Source organism: Mus caroli, unplaced genomic scaffold (genome assembly GCF_978045245.1).
Source record: "Mus caroli unplaced genomic scaffold, Mus_caroli_1 scaffold_5, whole genome shotgun sequence".
NCBI classification, from domain to species: domain Eukaryota; kingdom Metazoa; phylum Chordata; class Mammalia; order Rodentia; family Muridae; genus Mus; species Mus caroli.
In genome coordinates this window covers 10,194,959-10,210,751 of record NW_028227260.1, presented here as the reverse complement: position 1 = coordinate 10,210,751, position 15,793 = coordinate 10,194,959, and the positions used below count along the sequence as shown (strand labels likewise).

Here is a 15,793-nt window from a genome sequence, read left to right as displayed (position 1 = left end):
TTCCAAACTACTCTTTAGGTACACTTTTTAGATAAAATGAATGATCACTCTATATATCCAAAAATTTATCTAAACACTTGTAAAAAATATTTAGTTGTCTTAAGCTCATTAGACATTTTATAAACTTCATTTTCTTTTTAAAATCTGAATAGAGGAAAAGAAATTATATGGCTACTGCTTTTTTTTCCCCTGAAAAGTGGTAGAACATGAAAAGCATACTCCAGTAATATACAGATAACATATCTACACTAAGGGTAACTATATATCCTTTAATTTCTCTTCTGTAAAAAAATTTCACCACTTTAATTATGGGAGTTATTAGTTTCTTATATTTCCTTTTTAGTTGCTTTAAAAATATTCATAAAGATAAACGCAAATTAAAGGTAGCTTTTTCTGTTTCTTTCATGAAGCATGTTTATAAACTATAAACTATAAAATGAAAACATTTTAAAGACAGAATAAACTTCCAGTCTGTATATGCTAATATTAATATGTTAAATGTATCTTGAAACAGACTTTGACTGTAATGTTAAAATTCTAGTTATAACATATGTTACAAGAATCTTCTTCAAAACAAAAACTAATGAGCATAGGGACTCATCTGTGCATTAAGGAAGAATTTATGAGAACATTTAAAGTTATGCAAACATTTTCTTTTACTGGCCACAGTTTACTTTTTCTTTAAGGGTTCTAATGTAGTTTTCGAACTTCATGGCTACTCCAACCTTCACCCCCATATATTTTATCATTGTATCACTATTGATCAGCAGCATAGCTTTCCCATCGATATCCTATAGAAAGAAGAATTTTGAAATGATTAACAGTAATGTTAGATGAGGAGTTATTTTTTGTATATAAGAACATGTAAAACTAAATCATCTCATTACAGTTATAAAATCTTTGAATATGTATCTCCTGTACAAAACTATCAAAAATATCATTGAATAGCAATACATAATTTTGAAGCTTGTATATTCATATAAATTTTAAGAAAAAGCAAGTTTAACTTAATTTAAATTAACTATAACAATTTATATAATTTTAAATACTGTATAAAGAATAAAATATTGTGTATCTATGACAAAAGTAAAAAGAAAAAAATTGGCAGAAAATAATTTCATGGCTATGAACTTTCAGACACGGGCTGGGAATATATAAACATCAATGCAAACAGTAAATGCATTCAACATTGTTATCTTTTTATGAAAGTGAGTTATTTGTCTGAAGCTAATTAGATCTGAAGAATAATTATTGGTATTCTTTTTATACTGAAAATAGTACATGCAGTATGTTGACACTGTACTTGATAACTACAAGACACCTCTACAAAAATTCTTTGCCTTAATTTACTATCACCTTATGCTACTTAAGCATATTACTTGTTCTTTTTAAGTTCCAACATAAACTAGAACTGTATTTAATTACATAGTCTTGTCTAAGAAGACCCAAAATCTTTTACAATAGTAAGTAAAATTAGAAAGGAAGGAAAATATAGCTTATTAAAATCCAGCTCATGTCAACAAGAGAAAAGAAAGAACTAAAAAGGAATACAAATAGGAAAGGAGAGGTCAAATTTTCTAGTCATATGACTATATTTAATAGACCCTGGAGATAGCAAAAGAAAATGCTTAGATATGATAAATAAATACTTCCAATAATCATAGTATACATAATAGATATACAAAACCCAGAAGCTTTCTACCTGGGTCACTTCCCCCAGGTCACTTTAGGTAACTGGTGATCCCCTGCTCCCAGGAGGTCATTATATTGATGACCAACTTACTGTAAGACACCCAATGGGCGTTAACACATCAGTCCAGAATTCCTGGCCTCAAGTGGTCCTCCTACCTCTTCCTCCCATATAGGAATGTTTGGCATAAATGTTATGGGAGTAGCCAACCACTTTCTGGTTGGATTTAAAGCCTGGTCCAAAAGACAGAATTAATTCTGTGGCTAGATAGGTCATATGCCCTAGGGGAGGCTTCTTCTTCTTCTTCTTCTTCTTCTTCTTCTTCTTCTTCTTCTTCTTCTTCTTCTTCTTCTTCTTCTTCTTCTTCTAAATGAACATAGCAATAAACTACCCCCTAAGTTATTATTTTTATACATATTTTAGTGCATTTCTTGGCCCTCAACAGAAAACTTTCTTTTTCTAGGACATGTGATTAATAGAGAGATCCACAACTGGTTGTGTAGAGATTCCCCCATGCTGCCATCCTGCCACTCAAGGTTCAGAAATCATCTTGGAAGAAGTCAGAAAAAGATTCTTGGCTTAGTAGGCTATCAATGGGAGGAGAGGCCCTTAGTCTTGCGAAGATCATATGCCCCAGTACAGAGGAATGCCAGGGCCAGGAAGTAGGAGTGGGTAGGTTGCGGAGCAGGGTGGAGGGAGGGTATAAGGGACTTTCAGGATAGTATTTGAAATGTAAATGAAGAAAATATCTAATAAGAAAATATCTAATAAGAAAATATCTAATAAAAATGATAAAAAAAAAACCAAAATAACAGGAAAAAATCAGAAGTTGTGGGAATCTGTAGGGAAATTCTCAAATCAGAATAAAAATAGCCTGGTTTCTCATTTTTAGAGAAGTTGTTGTTTTTCTCTACATACAAGAACAAAACAAAACAAACAAAAGCAAGCAAACAACAACAACAACAAAAAAAAACTTGCCAAGAAATGATTTAGAAGAAAAAATATCTGGTTCCCAATAATTTTTAAAGGTACCCAGGAATAAACAATGCCAAGTATGTCAAAGACCTCTACAATCAGAAATTTATGCCATTAAATAAAGAAACTTGCTGGGCGTGGTGGCACACGCCTTTAATCCCAGCACTCGGGAGGCAGAGGCAGGCGGATTTCTGAGTTCGAGGCCAGCCTGGTCTACAAAGTGAGTTCCAGGACAGCCAAGGCTACACAGAGAGACCCTGTCTCGAAAAAAACAAAAAAAAAAATAATAAAAAATAAATAAAAAAAAAATAAAGAAAGAAACTTAAGAGAATACTAGGAAAAAACTAAAATTTAACCATGATGTTGCTTTGCTAATAGTCATCAGCATCACAAATCCTCCAGAGTCACATAAGGTAAACAGAACTGACCAGCTAAAATTAACTTCTGGATATCATAACAAGAGGGCTATTGTGTTATGTATTATGGGTAAACCTCACCTTGGTTATGGTCCTAGAGTGGAAAGGGTGGGTTAGTTTGGAGAGGATTTGTATATTTGTCCTTGCAGGGAAGGAGGACTTCCTCAACCTTGTAATCCTGAGCCACCATTTTCTAAGATTTGAGGCTGCTTAGTTTATTAGATACTTAGATGCCCATGTGAATAACATACAGTCAGAGAGCTAACCAACCATTTAAGCATATAAAGATGAACAATATAACCTTTTTCACAAACAAAAATCAAATCCCATAATAGGATTCCCCTGGCCTACATGTAACTCAGTATCCAAATAAAAGTGCACAAAGGTCACTCAATAGCATTAGGGTAGCAGAGAAACTAGATTAAAAAAATACATTACATGTTTTTTGATGGTAGGGTAGAGTTGGTCAGCCAAAGGAGGATCTAAACGGTTCAGAAATGTTATTACATCATTCACAGACCAGTTTACAGGGTAACCAAGGTGTCTCACAACAGCACGGGTACACTCGGAGGATGAACCTGCAGTTACAGTGAAACAAAAAAAAAAAATTTAAAACGAAACAAAATCCGATTAGCATCTTGAAAATAAAGAGATGTTAGGTAGTGTTAGGTAGAAAGTAATAGTATCATCCCTGGAACCTTCTCCTAAACACCTAACTAGGGACTCAAGATTCCAACTATAAAAATTCTGGATAAAGATGATCCAAGGAGTGCGCAATATGAATATGCCAATGGACCACCCCAAAGAGCGGGAGCAACTTCGGCATGTACCTTAAAGCTTCCTTGATGATCATGAAACAAATGTAGCAATCCAAGGGCTCTTCGGTCATGAGCAAGTGAAAGAAATGGTGCTACTTGGACTAAATTAGGACAATCTGAGTTAATTTAGTATCCTTTCTTACTTTAAAGCTTTCTATGAATTTTCTGAATAGCTCTCAAATGTCTCTTTCCCTAAATTAGGTTTATTGTACTAAATACAATAGAAATTCCTCAAGTTCACACTTTATAATTGCTTATTTTTTAGTTATATCAACAAATTTTAATAGCCACAATTATCTCAGGTAACACGATTAGTTCTTTGAAGCAAATCTCTCCATTATATTCAATATTGTTGTTTTTAGATTCACCTTTACTCTTTAAATTCACATCATTTGTGGTTTACATGTTAATCTGAATTAAAAAATACTTTCTTATGAGTCTAATCAGTAGTTTTGACATTTAAGGCAATTATTCTTTTATGTTAAACTGAATAGCAATAAATGTTTTGGTTGAAAAACATTTAATAAAGAAATAATGGTACATAAAACATGAGTGCTCACATCTCAGCAAGTTTTAGCTGTACTATTCATTAAATTGTACAGACACTTCTTTGTATTCAAGTATTACCTTAAGCAAAATGCCTGACTCCCTATGGCTAATGTATGATTACAAATGAAGAAGGCTTGGTAATTGACTAGGAAAATCTTTTTTCTAACCAAAGAAAGTCAATAGAAATTTGATTTTGTGTGTGTGTGAGAGAGAGAGTGTGAATTATTCAAAAGCATATCCTTTCTTTCCTATCACCTTATGATCACTCTGATTATTTACTATAGAGAACAGCAAAGAAAATAGATTTTAATATCACAATGGTGTCATTATGAAAATCACCAGAGAAGAGACATTTTAGTTGATTAGAATGTCTTACCCATAATACCTACTCAATAACTAGTAGTAGCCATTGTGCATATAACTACAAATCAACCATCAAATAAGAAACAAGAAGCTTCTACAAGCTTGTTTAGAGGATGTTAATCATTGATGCCATTCAAAACTCACCAAAAGTGTTAGGATCAATCACAGGTGAGAGCAGAGCCTCCAAGAAGGCCGTTCGCCTCATTTCAGGATTCCGTATGGGGATGAGTTCCCCTGGAGGGAGTGTACTTGCTTCCCTTGATGTTGAAGGGGCAGAAGTGATGGTGTCCATATTGGGAATTTGTAAGTCACTGTAGAAGGGCATCGTAGAAGAGCCAGGTACATTTCTGAGTCTGTAATACTGCTCATAGCTTTGGGTAGTATATGTAGGACTTGGTGGAGTTTCTTGATAGTCCCTCTCTGGTGAAGATCTGACTAATACTGCTTCCTGGGAATTCTCCGAATGGAAAACATCATTGTTCTCAGTGTTTTGGATACCCATGGTGTTGTTGACAGTATTGGTGTACTGCAAAGGCTGGGCGTTATTGACAGTATCAGTGTTCTGGAGAGTCTGGCTGAGGTCAATAGTATCAGTGTTCTGAAGAGTCTGGCTGAGGTCGATTGTATCGGTGTACTGGATAGTCTGGTCGAGGTCGATAACATCAGTGTTCTGGAGAGTCTGGCTGAGGTCGATTGTATCGGTGTACTGGACAGTCTGGTCGAGGTCAATAACATCAGTGTTCTGGAGAGTCTGGCTGAGGTCGGTTGTATCGGTGTACTGGACAGTCTGGTCGAGGTCGATAACATCAGTGTTCTGGAGAGTCTGGCTGAGGTCGATTGTATCGGTGTACTGGACAGTCTGGTCGAGGTCGATAACATCAGTGTTCTGGTCATTCTGGCTGAGGTCGACTGTATCAGTGTACTGGAAAGTCTGGCTGTTGTCAATAGTATCAGTGTACTGCAAAGGCAGAGTGCAGTCCATAGGCTCAATGTTTTCCATATCCTGGTTATATCCTTCCCTCCTGCGGACTGGTGAGGTTGGACTGTAACTTTGAGGATAGGCAAAGGGATCATCATCAACTACTTCTCTCACTTTCTGCACTTTAAGTCTTTTTTTAGGCGTCAAGTAATTGTACTTTCTGGTTGCAGATTTCAAAGGCTTCATAATCAAAAGAGAAATAAAAATAATAATCAAGACATGGTTCTTATACATTATTTTACATTAGAAAAATGGTGGTCTATTTTGATCATGTGATTTTGTTCCTCTTCTAGCCTATATTTAATTTGTTGCATACTTTATAGGTACAAATATAAAAACACTCATCAACAAAGCAAGCTCTACTGTGCTTCCCAGTTGAGAAGTACTGGGGGGGGGGCAGGGACTCTACTGAGAGCTGTAGCCTGAGGCATAGGGCCAGCTGTCCTGCTCACATGACCTTGTGGTTAGGCCAGCACTCCTGAGCTCACACACTTGGGGGCAACTCACCACTGCCCCTGCCACCAGGGAGGTGGGATAGCTGAGTCAGCCCTAAGGGTATGAGCACTAGAGACATGCCATGCTGGATGCAGCATTGGATGAGCTAGCTGGGGCACTGCTGGAACGGTAGTGTGGGTATGGGAAAGCTGACAGACTGACCAACCCAGATCAAGATCCAGAGCTTTGAGTTGTCCCATGCCAAAATCTATGTCATCTATAAACTGCTGGGATGTGTGAAAGTGCTGGTCCAAATACACAAGATTTCCATGACACAGGGCAACAACAGAAAAGCCAAAAGGAGTCTTGGTAAGGATACAATATTGATCGTGTAGCAGAAGCTAGAGGCATTGAACCAGACCAGTGACTCATTGCAGTGAACATTTGAAAGTAGAGATGTGTGGACAAAAGGGTACACACTCCACCTTCCAGGATGAGATATTTTTGTGCTTTGATTTGGTTTCTGTTTGTTTGTTTGTTTGTTTGTTTGTTTTCTTTGTGAGGATGGTTGTAAGGGCAGAGAGTGGATATGAAGGGATGGGGAGATAAGTGGGACTGGGGTACATGATGCGAAACTCACAAAAAATCAATAAAAAGTAAAGAAAAAACTCTTATTGTCCTACATTCATTAATCCTAAACATAAGCATTCTTTACAAAAGAGATATAGTCCTCATCCATTCTTCCAGCAAATATAGATAAGCCTTGCTAATCCCTCATTTACTAGTTTTCTATCACTTTGAACTGATTGGCACCTTTAGACAGAAAATATTTATCAAATATAATGTATTTGTATACTTACAGGATAATTCCAGAAGGATCTGGAACGAGCATAATAAACTTTTGTTAGTTTTTCATCCATTTCATCAAACCTTTTTTCCAGCCTTTGAACAGTTTTAAATATAATCTGTTGTAATAAAAGGTATTAGTAGTTACTGTTTCAAAAGAAAAGTAACACGTGTGAAAATACAGGAAGCCAAGGTTAATTGCTAGGCACAATGGAAATTCTCCAGTAGTCAGAAACATCACATTTTCTATTTGAGGCCCGGTATTTAAGGGACAGAGGACAATGGCTGAGATGCTGAGCCTCAAACTGCCACTGCACTAGCCAACTCATGGACACACAGGGAAGGGTGTTCACTGCCAGAAGGAGGTGAGTGCATCACAGCGTCTGACAAACTCCCACCCATATGTGCTGCAGCCAATTCCCATTGAAAAGGCTATTAACTTAGGAGAGAAGTATTCAAAACTGTTTTTTTTTTTTTTTTTTTTTACGGCTGTATAAAAAAAAAAGTAGACAGTGTTCCACTCTGAGAAGACTATAAAGCCAAATAAAATGTATGTGGTGTTGGACTCCAAACTATTCGAGATATTAAGCAGCTAGAAAGGATCACACAGTGCTATTGAATACATCTTACATGCCATATAAATGAGGAACATCATTGATAATATGATGAGGTTTTTTTCTTGAAATACTCAGAAATTTCAGAGAGCATACTTATAAAAGACCAGAAACATTTTTTTTATTCAATTATGAATGCCTTCCTCCTGTCAGAACTAATTTGCTAGGTGCTGGGACCATAAGCCTTAAAAACCAGAAAAGAAGCAAACAAACAACGTGTGTGTGTGTGTGTGTGTGTTTTGTTTTGTTTTGTTTTTTAAAAAAACCTACAAAAGAAAAACTTCTGTCCTGGAGAAATGCCTATCTCAGCCTGGAGAGAGCTACAAGCAGTGACCATTTTAAGAGGGCAAATAACAAGCATCCTGGGACAGTGGTTCTCAAAATGTGCCCTGTGGAGCCCAGTTCCAATGAAAACATCTATAAAACAACTCCTGTACCAAAGGCTCAGGGAACATTGTGATAATTGAGGTAGAAAGAGTTTAAGAGCCAGAGGACCATGGAGTTTACTGTGATACTGTGTCTCCTAGTAAAGCTAGAAGCTACACCCACCATAAAGTCTCACCTACATAACTAAACATCAGCTGAATAAAAAGGACACCATAGACAAACCAACGTGGATGAGAGAAAGCTTGTGATGGCTCAACCCTGCACAAAGTACTACAGACAACTAAAGAATGCTGAGAGTGAGAGAACTCATCTTCCTCAGGGAAGAGCACACCAATTGCTTGTCTAGTGCCAAATAGTCAGCACTGAAAACATGCATACAAGTAACATTATGCACGTTAAATAGTTTGTATTTAGGGATATGTGCGTGCGCTTGAATGTGTGTGTGTGTGTGTGTATGTATGCATAAACATATGCATGCAATACCAATTGATGAAAAAGAGGCCATAAATGTATGTATGATGTGTACTTATGTACATATACATGCAACAGTAATTCATGAAAAAAAGAGGCAATAAATTTGAAAGAGAGCAGGGAGAAGTATATGGGAGGGTTTAGAGGGAAGAAATGAAAAGGGGAAATATTCTAATTATATCATAATCCCATCCAAGAAAGTAAACAATATATACGTTCACTAAATAGTAAGAGATTCCTTTGTTTCTCTGTTTTCATTTTTTAGACCAGCTCTCACTAACTATAACTAACTGGCCTTAAACTAACTATATAGATGGAGTTGGCTATGAACTTGTGGCAATATGTGGAACACTGGCCCATGCCAGGAGACTTAGTAAGGTTGAGGAGGTTGGAAGCCCTGGAACCCAAAGAGGACCATAGGAGCTTTACCTGGTTTTGACCAGACCCCTATCATGTAACCACACTCCCTACATTGGAACATGTAGATCACAACAGAGTTTTCTATGCTGATGAGGTATCTGGAGGTCATGAGGGTTTAGCCAATATGCTTCTCTTTGTGGACATTCCTTTCTGCAAAAGATATTTAATCTCTAGTCCACCCTGAGGAAGTGATATGTATCTATTTTCCACATGAACAATCAGTAAACAGTTTGGAACCAAGGACTCTCTCTTTCATCATAGGGAACATGGAGAAAGCCTTCATTTACAGAGCTGAGCCCTCCTAAGTCTCCAGCAGAAGGCCCCTCTTCACTCCCAGACAATTACCACTAACCTTAGAACAATTGCTGATGAGTTATGCTGGAGTTCCTCTCCCCCACCGGCACCCCCAGGCCATGGACTTGTCCTCAACCAGAGAGCCTCCTCCACTCTCTGCTCCTCCATGAGTTCCATAGCAGTGTCTGGACTTCCAAGAGTCTGAGAACCCCTGGTCCAGGGCTTCTCATTTCAGGCTGGTAGAACTCTAACCCTCCCTTCCTGACTATTCTGTGAGGTTTTCAGTGGCTACTGGAAGCCCAGGAGTCAGGGAAGCCCAACTTTGACCTACCACATGGTGGGCTGTGTTTTCTCACCCCCTTATCAGGGTATCAGCGTTTCCATCCAGCCCAGCACCCAAGGGCAGTGGAGGGTAAACGCAGTCTAGCGTCTCTGTGCTTTGCCTGCCCAGCAGCATTCCCACACCACAGTCATCCTCCTGCCTCTGCCTTCAAAAGTACTAAGATTACATATTGTACTTTTATCATCTATCATATAGCATGTCAACAACATTCAGCAAACTGAAGTGAGAAGATTCTCAAGGGCCGCTTAGAAACCTAGCTTGGGAACCTAGGCTCTGCTCTTCTGCAATGCCATATCTCATTCAACTTGCATAATTCTTGGTCCCCTGGCTGAACACTATGTCCTAGGCTTCAGGGTTGCCAATAATTGGACATCATAAGTCAGGCAGCTTTGTCAACCTTCCCCTGTTTCTGCACATTTTTTATTAGATATTTTCTTTATATACATTTAAAATGCTATCCCAAAAGTTCCCTATACTCTCCCCCCGCCCTGCTCCCCTACGCACCCACTCCCACTTCTTGGCCCTGGCATTTCCCTGTACTGGGGCATATAAAGTTTGCAATACCAAGGGGCCTCTCTTTGCAGTGATGGTCCGACTAGGCCATCTTCTGCTACATATGCAGCTAGAGACACGAGCTCTGGGGGTACTGGTTAGTTCATAATGTTGTTCCACCTATAGGGTTGCAGACCCCTTCAGCTCCTTGGGTGCTTTCTCTAGCTGTTTCTGCACAATTTTAAGACCAAGACTTATCAGAATGGCTTCTGTCCTCACTAGTGTCAGCCTAAAAGACCTTTCTCTCTCTCTCTCTCTCTCTCTCTCTCTCTCTCTCTCTCTCTCTCTCTCTCTCTCTCTCTCTCTCTCTCTCTCACACACACACACACACACACACACACACACACACTTACTTTTCAAACTATTGTCAGTTCAGTCTATTCTGCAAACCTTATGAAATAAAAAATATTTTTATGAACTTCAATTGCCTCTGGAGTATACCGCTCATAAAATGACAATAATTATTGTCAGTTCCTAACCACTAGTTTATCTTTATGATTTTCACTTAAAATTATATAAAATAAATTCCTTGTAAAATATGAGCAAACTATCTTATATGTAATTAAGTAGGCACATATTAAAACTGTATTCAACTCTTCCAATTTCCTTTAGAAGTTTTATAGAAGAAGTTAATATTAGGCAATATAGATAGAAAATACATAAATACAGTACTTGTTAACTATTATTTTAATATTCTCAAATACACCTATTTAGATTTCAAATTTTCACCAAAAACACTATTCTAAGTAGAAATTGTCAAAAACAATTGCAATGAGGGGAATAATCACAAGTAATTTCCCCTTACCTATGAAATGTTTACAGTTTAATGTTCAAGGAAAACACTGAAAAAGAGAGAAATACCATACCTGACAATAGTTCAGGAGAGTTTCAATTGCTTCTGGTCCTTCAATTTCTTGAATTTCATGAATTTCAGGTGGATGAAGTATGCTCTAGAATAGTTTTCATACCACAAGTAGTTAATGCTTTATTTCAGTAAGAGTCACATTGATTAGTGAGCATACCTTATACTAGTTATCTATTTAAATTTTTATTTAAATATCTCAAAAGTCTTAATTAAAACAGAAATGAAATAAAAATTCAAGGTATAAAGAAAGGAAATAATTGCCAGTCAAGTAACGGAGAAAGGAAAGGCTTTACCAGAAGAGTTTAAGCTTAGAATCCCAGTACAAAGTTGCTCGGAATGTCCTAGTACACAAGCAAAGGGAAGCTGTAAAACGGCTAAGATCTGTCTAAAGGGATTCAGGATTAAGGATTTCCTTGAGTATAAGTTAAGAGGAATTCCATAAGGCATTAGGAATTTAAACCTTTCTCTTTAAAATGGTAAACAGTGAAATACTGGGCAACTTGTTGTTTTATATTACTTATGTTACTGAAATGTGTCTTTGGTGAAGTCATAAGGCACATTATCATTACTATCTTAAGGAGATATTCATATCTATGTAGGAGAAATATTTCTTAGGAAATTAAAGGAAAAGACAAAATAACACAAAGAAAAGCTGAGGACTTTAAATTCACTTCTCAGGAGTTTTGAAAACCTGTTCTATTATCAAAGGACCTTTGCCTGTTTTTAATAACATGCCTATGTGGAAAATTATATGTGAGTCAGGCATGATAACACATTCCTGTGATATCAAAAACTCAAGAAGCTATGGCAGGAGGCTGGTGAATTCAAGGACATCCTAGGTAGGCCAAAGACTGACTCAATAAACAAGAGAAAACATCTGGATTAGTGAGAACTCTGCTTTCACGAATCCAGATATACCAGAAACTTCCCGCTCCGCTTTACATCGAGCTTAACAGCTTCTGTACTTCAGGGCAGAGACATTAGTCTTCAATGTTGAAATTAATTTTAAAGCCAAAACAAACAAACAAACAAACAAACAAACATCAACAGTAACACCAAAACTAACCAGTTTTCACACCAGTTTTGACCCTAAACAATCCAACAGTGCCACCATGTGGCCACATTATGAACCACCTTGGCACTTCTGATTCTCAAAAAATTAATTTCTAAAACATCTTAAAACATTGTTGAAATAAGACAGGGTATTAATAAGTTACCGTAAGCAGACTTGATAGCCTTGTATGTTTTTGCTTTAAAATACAAGACACATTACCTGAATTAGCCACCACTGAATAGATTACTAAAATAACATGCAATTGGGCTATATAATACTCCTTACAAAAATACAGTAGTTGACCTTCACATGGTAGTTTGTGTTTTCTAGTAAATATTCCCCAAAATGTCTTTAAATAATGGACAGTAACAGTAAGCATTATCTCCAATGAAAACATCACAGTTGATAGAAGTTGAAAGTTGTCTATATGTAAACTATATACATAGTTTAATTACATTTGTGTTCAACTTCAGAGATTAAGAAACACAGCAGAATACAACAGAATTAAAAAGAAAACCAGTTTGTCAGAATCTCATAAAATTGAATTTCATATCAACCCTACAAGTTTGCAATTTAATTTCAAAGTACACAGGAGAAGTGTTAAGTGTGTGTTCTTAGATTTATACACAAATGCTCATAGAAACTTTATAGGGCATTATCAAAATTACACTTATTGCCTGTACCTTTCACTTCGAGTAATTTCACTCAGTTTACCAAACACTGTAGCATAACTAAAAGAACAGAGATGATCAATTTAAAATACAAACCCCATCCTCTTCACCGGTGGCAGGCATAATTGTTGTGCAATAGGAGAGACTCCACTTCCTCGGAGTTGAGCCTATTACTGTTAGAGTTGCTGGAAGGTTTACTGATTAGTCATCCACGAGGCAAATCTGCTACTCCTGAAAAGAAATGCATAAAAATATTACTTCATGAACCTAATCTCTAAGCCAACTTAACATGGATGAATTTATGAGGCTGATATCGGAATCTAGGATCTTATCCATGCTAGGCAAGGGCCCTACCACTAAGCTTCATTCCCAGCACTAGAAGAGCTATCACACCCATGACTGGGAACTCTACCTATGGTGCCTATATTACTGCTGCTGCTGCTGCTATTGATGCTGCTGCTGGGCTCGTGATGCTGCTGGTGATGCTGCTGCCGCTGAGCTGTTGCTGTTCTGCTGCTGTCTATGCAATATGGGCAGAGCAACCACAGAGACTCTGCCTCCTACCTGCCCTATAAATCCTTCTGAGGTCCTATCTCTAGGGTCCACTGAAGCCCCAAAATCATGATTGCCTTATTAGTTTCATTTAACATCAAACTTAAACAAACCACCTGTGAAATATAAGCTGATAACTTGAGAATTCTCAAGGCTAGATTATGGTTCTGAGTCATTTAATATGGAACTAGAACCAGGTATGTCTGCAGTGCTATGATCCTCTAGCATGTGTCAGAGGTCTGTCTTGAATTTCTGCCACAGAAGGGACTGAAGTGACTGTTACAAGGGACACTCTAGTGCAACATTTAATTAATTGTATCCATCTTGAGACAGAGCAGCAGGGAGAGACACAATAAAGGCATCAGAGTTCTATCTCTTTCCTAATCTAGTGGAGAGACTCGTGACCAGAGTCCCGAAGGACAAAATCCTCAGGGAGATTAAGAAGATGGGAGAGTTAACTCTCAAGTAAAACAAATGCAGACCAGTGTTGTATAAAATTTTCAAATTGTAATATACCTCATATAAATTCCACCACTAACTACTTGGGGTTTCCTGACTATAATATTGACATGAATTGTGAAGATTTAACCTGTAGGTGTGGCCATACAAAGGAAAACTGATAATGAAAATAAACTACTTACTGCGGTTTCAAGGATGAACCTCACAATTGCAACCTCAGGTAAAAGAAGTCGGACATGAAAAACATAGCATACAATTCAGTTAAAAGACAGCTCAAAATCAGGCCTGAGAAACCTTTGGCAGGAGAGGTCTTTTTAACCTATGGTCACTTTAACAACCTTTTAGGGTCCTATCTTGTGAATATATCATGAAATTACTTCTAAAGTTTTACTCTTACAATGAACGATGGATGTAGTACAGTCTTACACTGTTACAAGTAGTTCCAGAAAAAAAGTTCCTTAAAAAGAAACTATGGGTGCTTATAAAGTAGGACTTACAAATTTGAAAATCCTTCACTACTTCTAAATAGATCAACTAAAAAGGGCTGTTGGAATCAGTCAATTGTTCAACAATATAACACAAATTGATCTATCTATGTCATTTATCAGAACAAAACAAGTATCAGATATTACCAAATGACTTTGACTGTAAGGCTGCTTAACAACACACAAGGTAAACCAGGATCACTTCAACTCCAATTCAAGCTATAAAACAAAAACAACGCAAACTAGGAGAGTCAACTGCCATCAGCATATCTCACAACGATTAACAAACATGGCTCAAAACAACCCTTTACATTAATGATTCATAAAGACACAAAAGCCAAATCACAGCGCCAGAATTTTCTATGATGTGAAAAGGCCAAATTAGAATAGTAACCTGCATGAACATATCCCATAAAGTATAGCTGACAAATTATTAGGATGGTTAAAGTCTACCTTTTACCCAAGACTTCTTAAAGACATAGACACCAAATCACAAAAGCAAGATCGTCCTAAATAATAATAATAATAATAATAATAATAAATACCCAAATAATCCAAATCCATACAATTACCTGCCATCAACTTATCCCATAAGGAAAAGTCAAAGTGATTAGGATGGCTAAAAAATACTTTTTTCTTCTAAGACTTCTTAAGAACCTACAAGCCAATCACAAAAGCCAAACAGGTCCATTTCAAGTTACAAAAGTTCCAAATAGAGCAGAATGGAAAGGTAAAGGCCACCATTTTATCCCATAAGGCATAGATCACAATAGGAAGGATGGAGAACACTACTCAGTGACTTCTTAAAGATACCCAAAGCAAGCCACAACAGTAATTCCAAGTATAAGACATCCAAAGCAAGCAAACTCGGAGAGTCACCTACCATCAACTTATCCCCAAGGCTACAGTGACTAGGATAGCTGAAAACTACCTTTTATGCTAAAACTTCTTAAAAGTACAAAATACAATTCACAATAGTTATATCTTTCTAAGTTATAAAATCCTAAAGTAGGCCAAATCCAGAGTCACCTGCAAAACCTTTCTCATAAAAGATAGCTTTAGGATGGGCTGAAAATGAGTTTATAAAGAAACCTAGGGAAAATCATAATCGCCAGACTGATCCACTTTGTGTAATAAAATATGCTAAATAACCCTATGTGTTATTAACTTATCCTAGCTAAGGCCTAGCTCACAATTACTAGGATGACTAAAAAGTACATTTTACCCCAATAATTCTTAAAAACACAAAAGATAAATCAAGGTAGTGAGATCTTTCTAACTTATAAACCTCCACACAGCCCAACTAAAGAGTCACTTACTATCAACTTATGCCATAAGAATAGATCACAATGACTAGGATGGCTGAAAACTACCTTTTATCCTAAAGCTTCTTAAAAACACAAAATACAATTTACAGGATCTTGGCCTTTCAATGTTATAAAAGTCCATAGCATCCTAAACTGGGAAAATCATGCCCCATCAATTTATTCCATTAAATATAGGTCATGCTGACTGACAAAGGGCTGAAATCAACCTTCCATTCTTCCTTAAGCTT

At 37.0% G+C, this 15,793-nt stretch overlaps 1 protein-coding gene across 1 annotated transcript; it reads right to left on the bottom strand.

Moving 5' to 3' along the window:
* Positions 1 to 603: 603 nt before the first annotated feature.
* Positions 604 to 12,865, bottom strand: LOC110286442 (uncharacterized). The gene is made up of 6 exons (XM_085837531.1): positions 12,839 to 12,865; positions 11,019 to 11,102; positions 7,086 to 7,190; positions 4,956 to 5,970; positions 3,520 to 3,659; positions 604 to 791 (listed from the first exon to the last, which is right to left on the bottom strand). The coding sequence occupies exons 1-6, from the start codon at positions 12,863 to 12,865 to the stop codon at positions 657 to 659; spliced, it is 1,506 nt and encodes a 501-aa protein (XP_085693657.1). The 3' UTR covers positions 604 to 656.
* Positions 12,866 to 15,793: the final 2,928 nt, after the last annotated feature.

What these genes read in the sequence shown, in the direction of transcription:
- LOC110286442 (XM_085837531.1), bottom strand. Translation starts at nt 12,865, where the DNA reads ATGCCTGCCACCGGTGAAGAGGATGGG. An exon ending in CCACCGGTGAAGAGGATGGG is followed by an intron (nt 11,103 to 12,838) that starts GTTTGTATTTTA and finishes AAACTATTCTAG; the next exon opens with AGCATACTTCATCCACCTGA. An exon ending in GATTGATCCTAACACTTTTG is followed by an intron (nt 3,660 to 4,955) that starts GTGAGTTTTGAA and finishes CTGTAACTGCAG; the next exon opens with GTTCATCCTCCGAGTGTACC.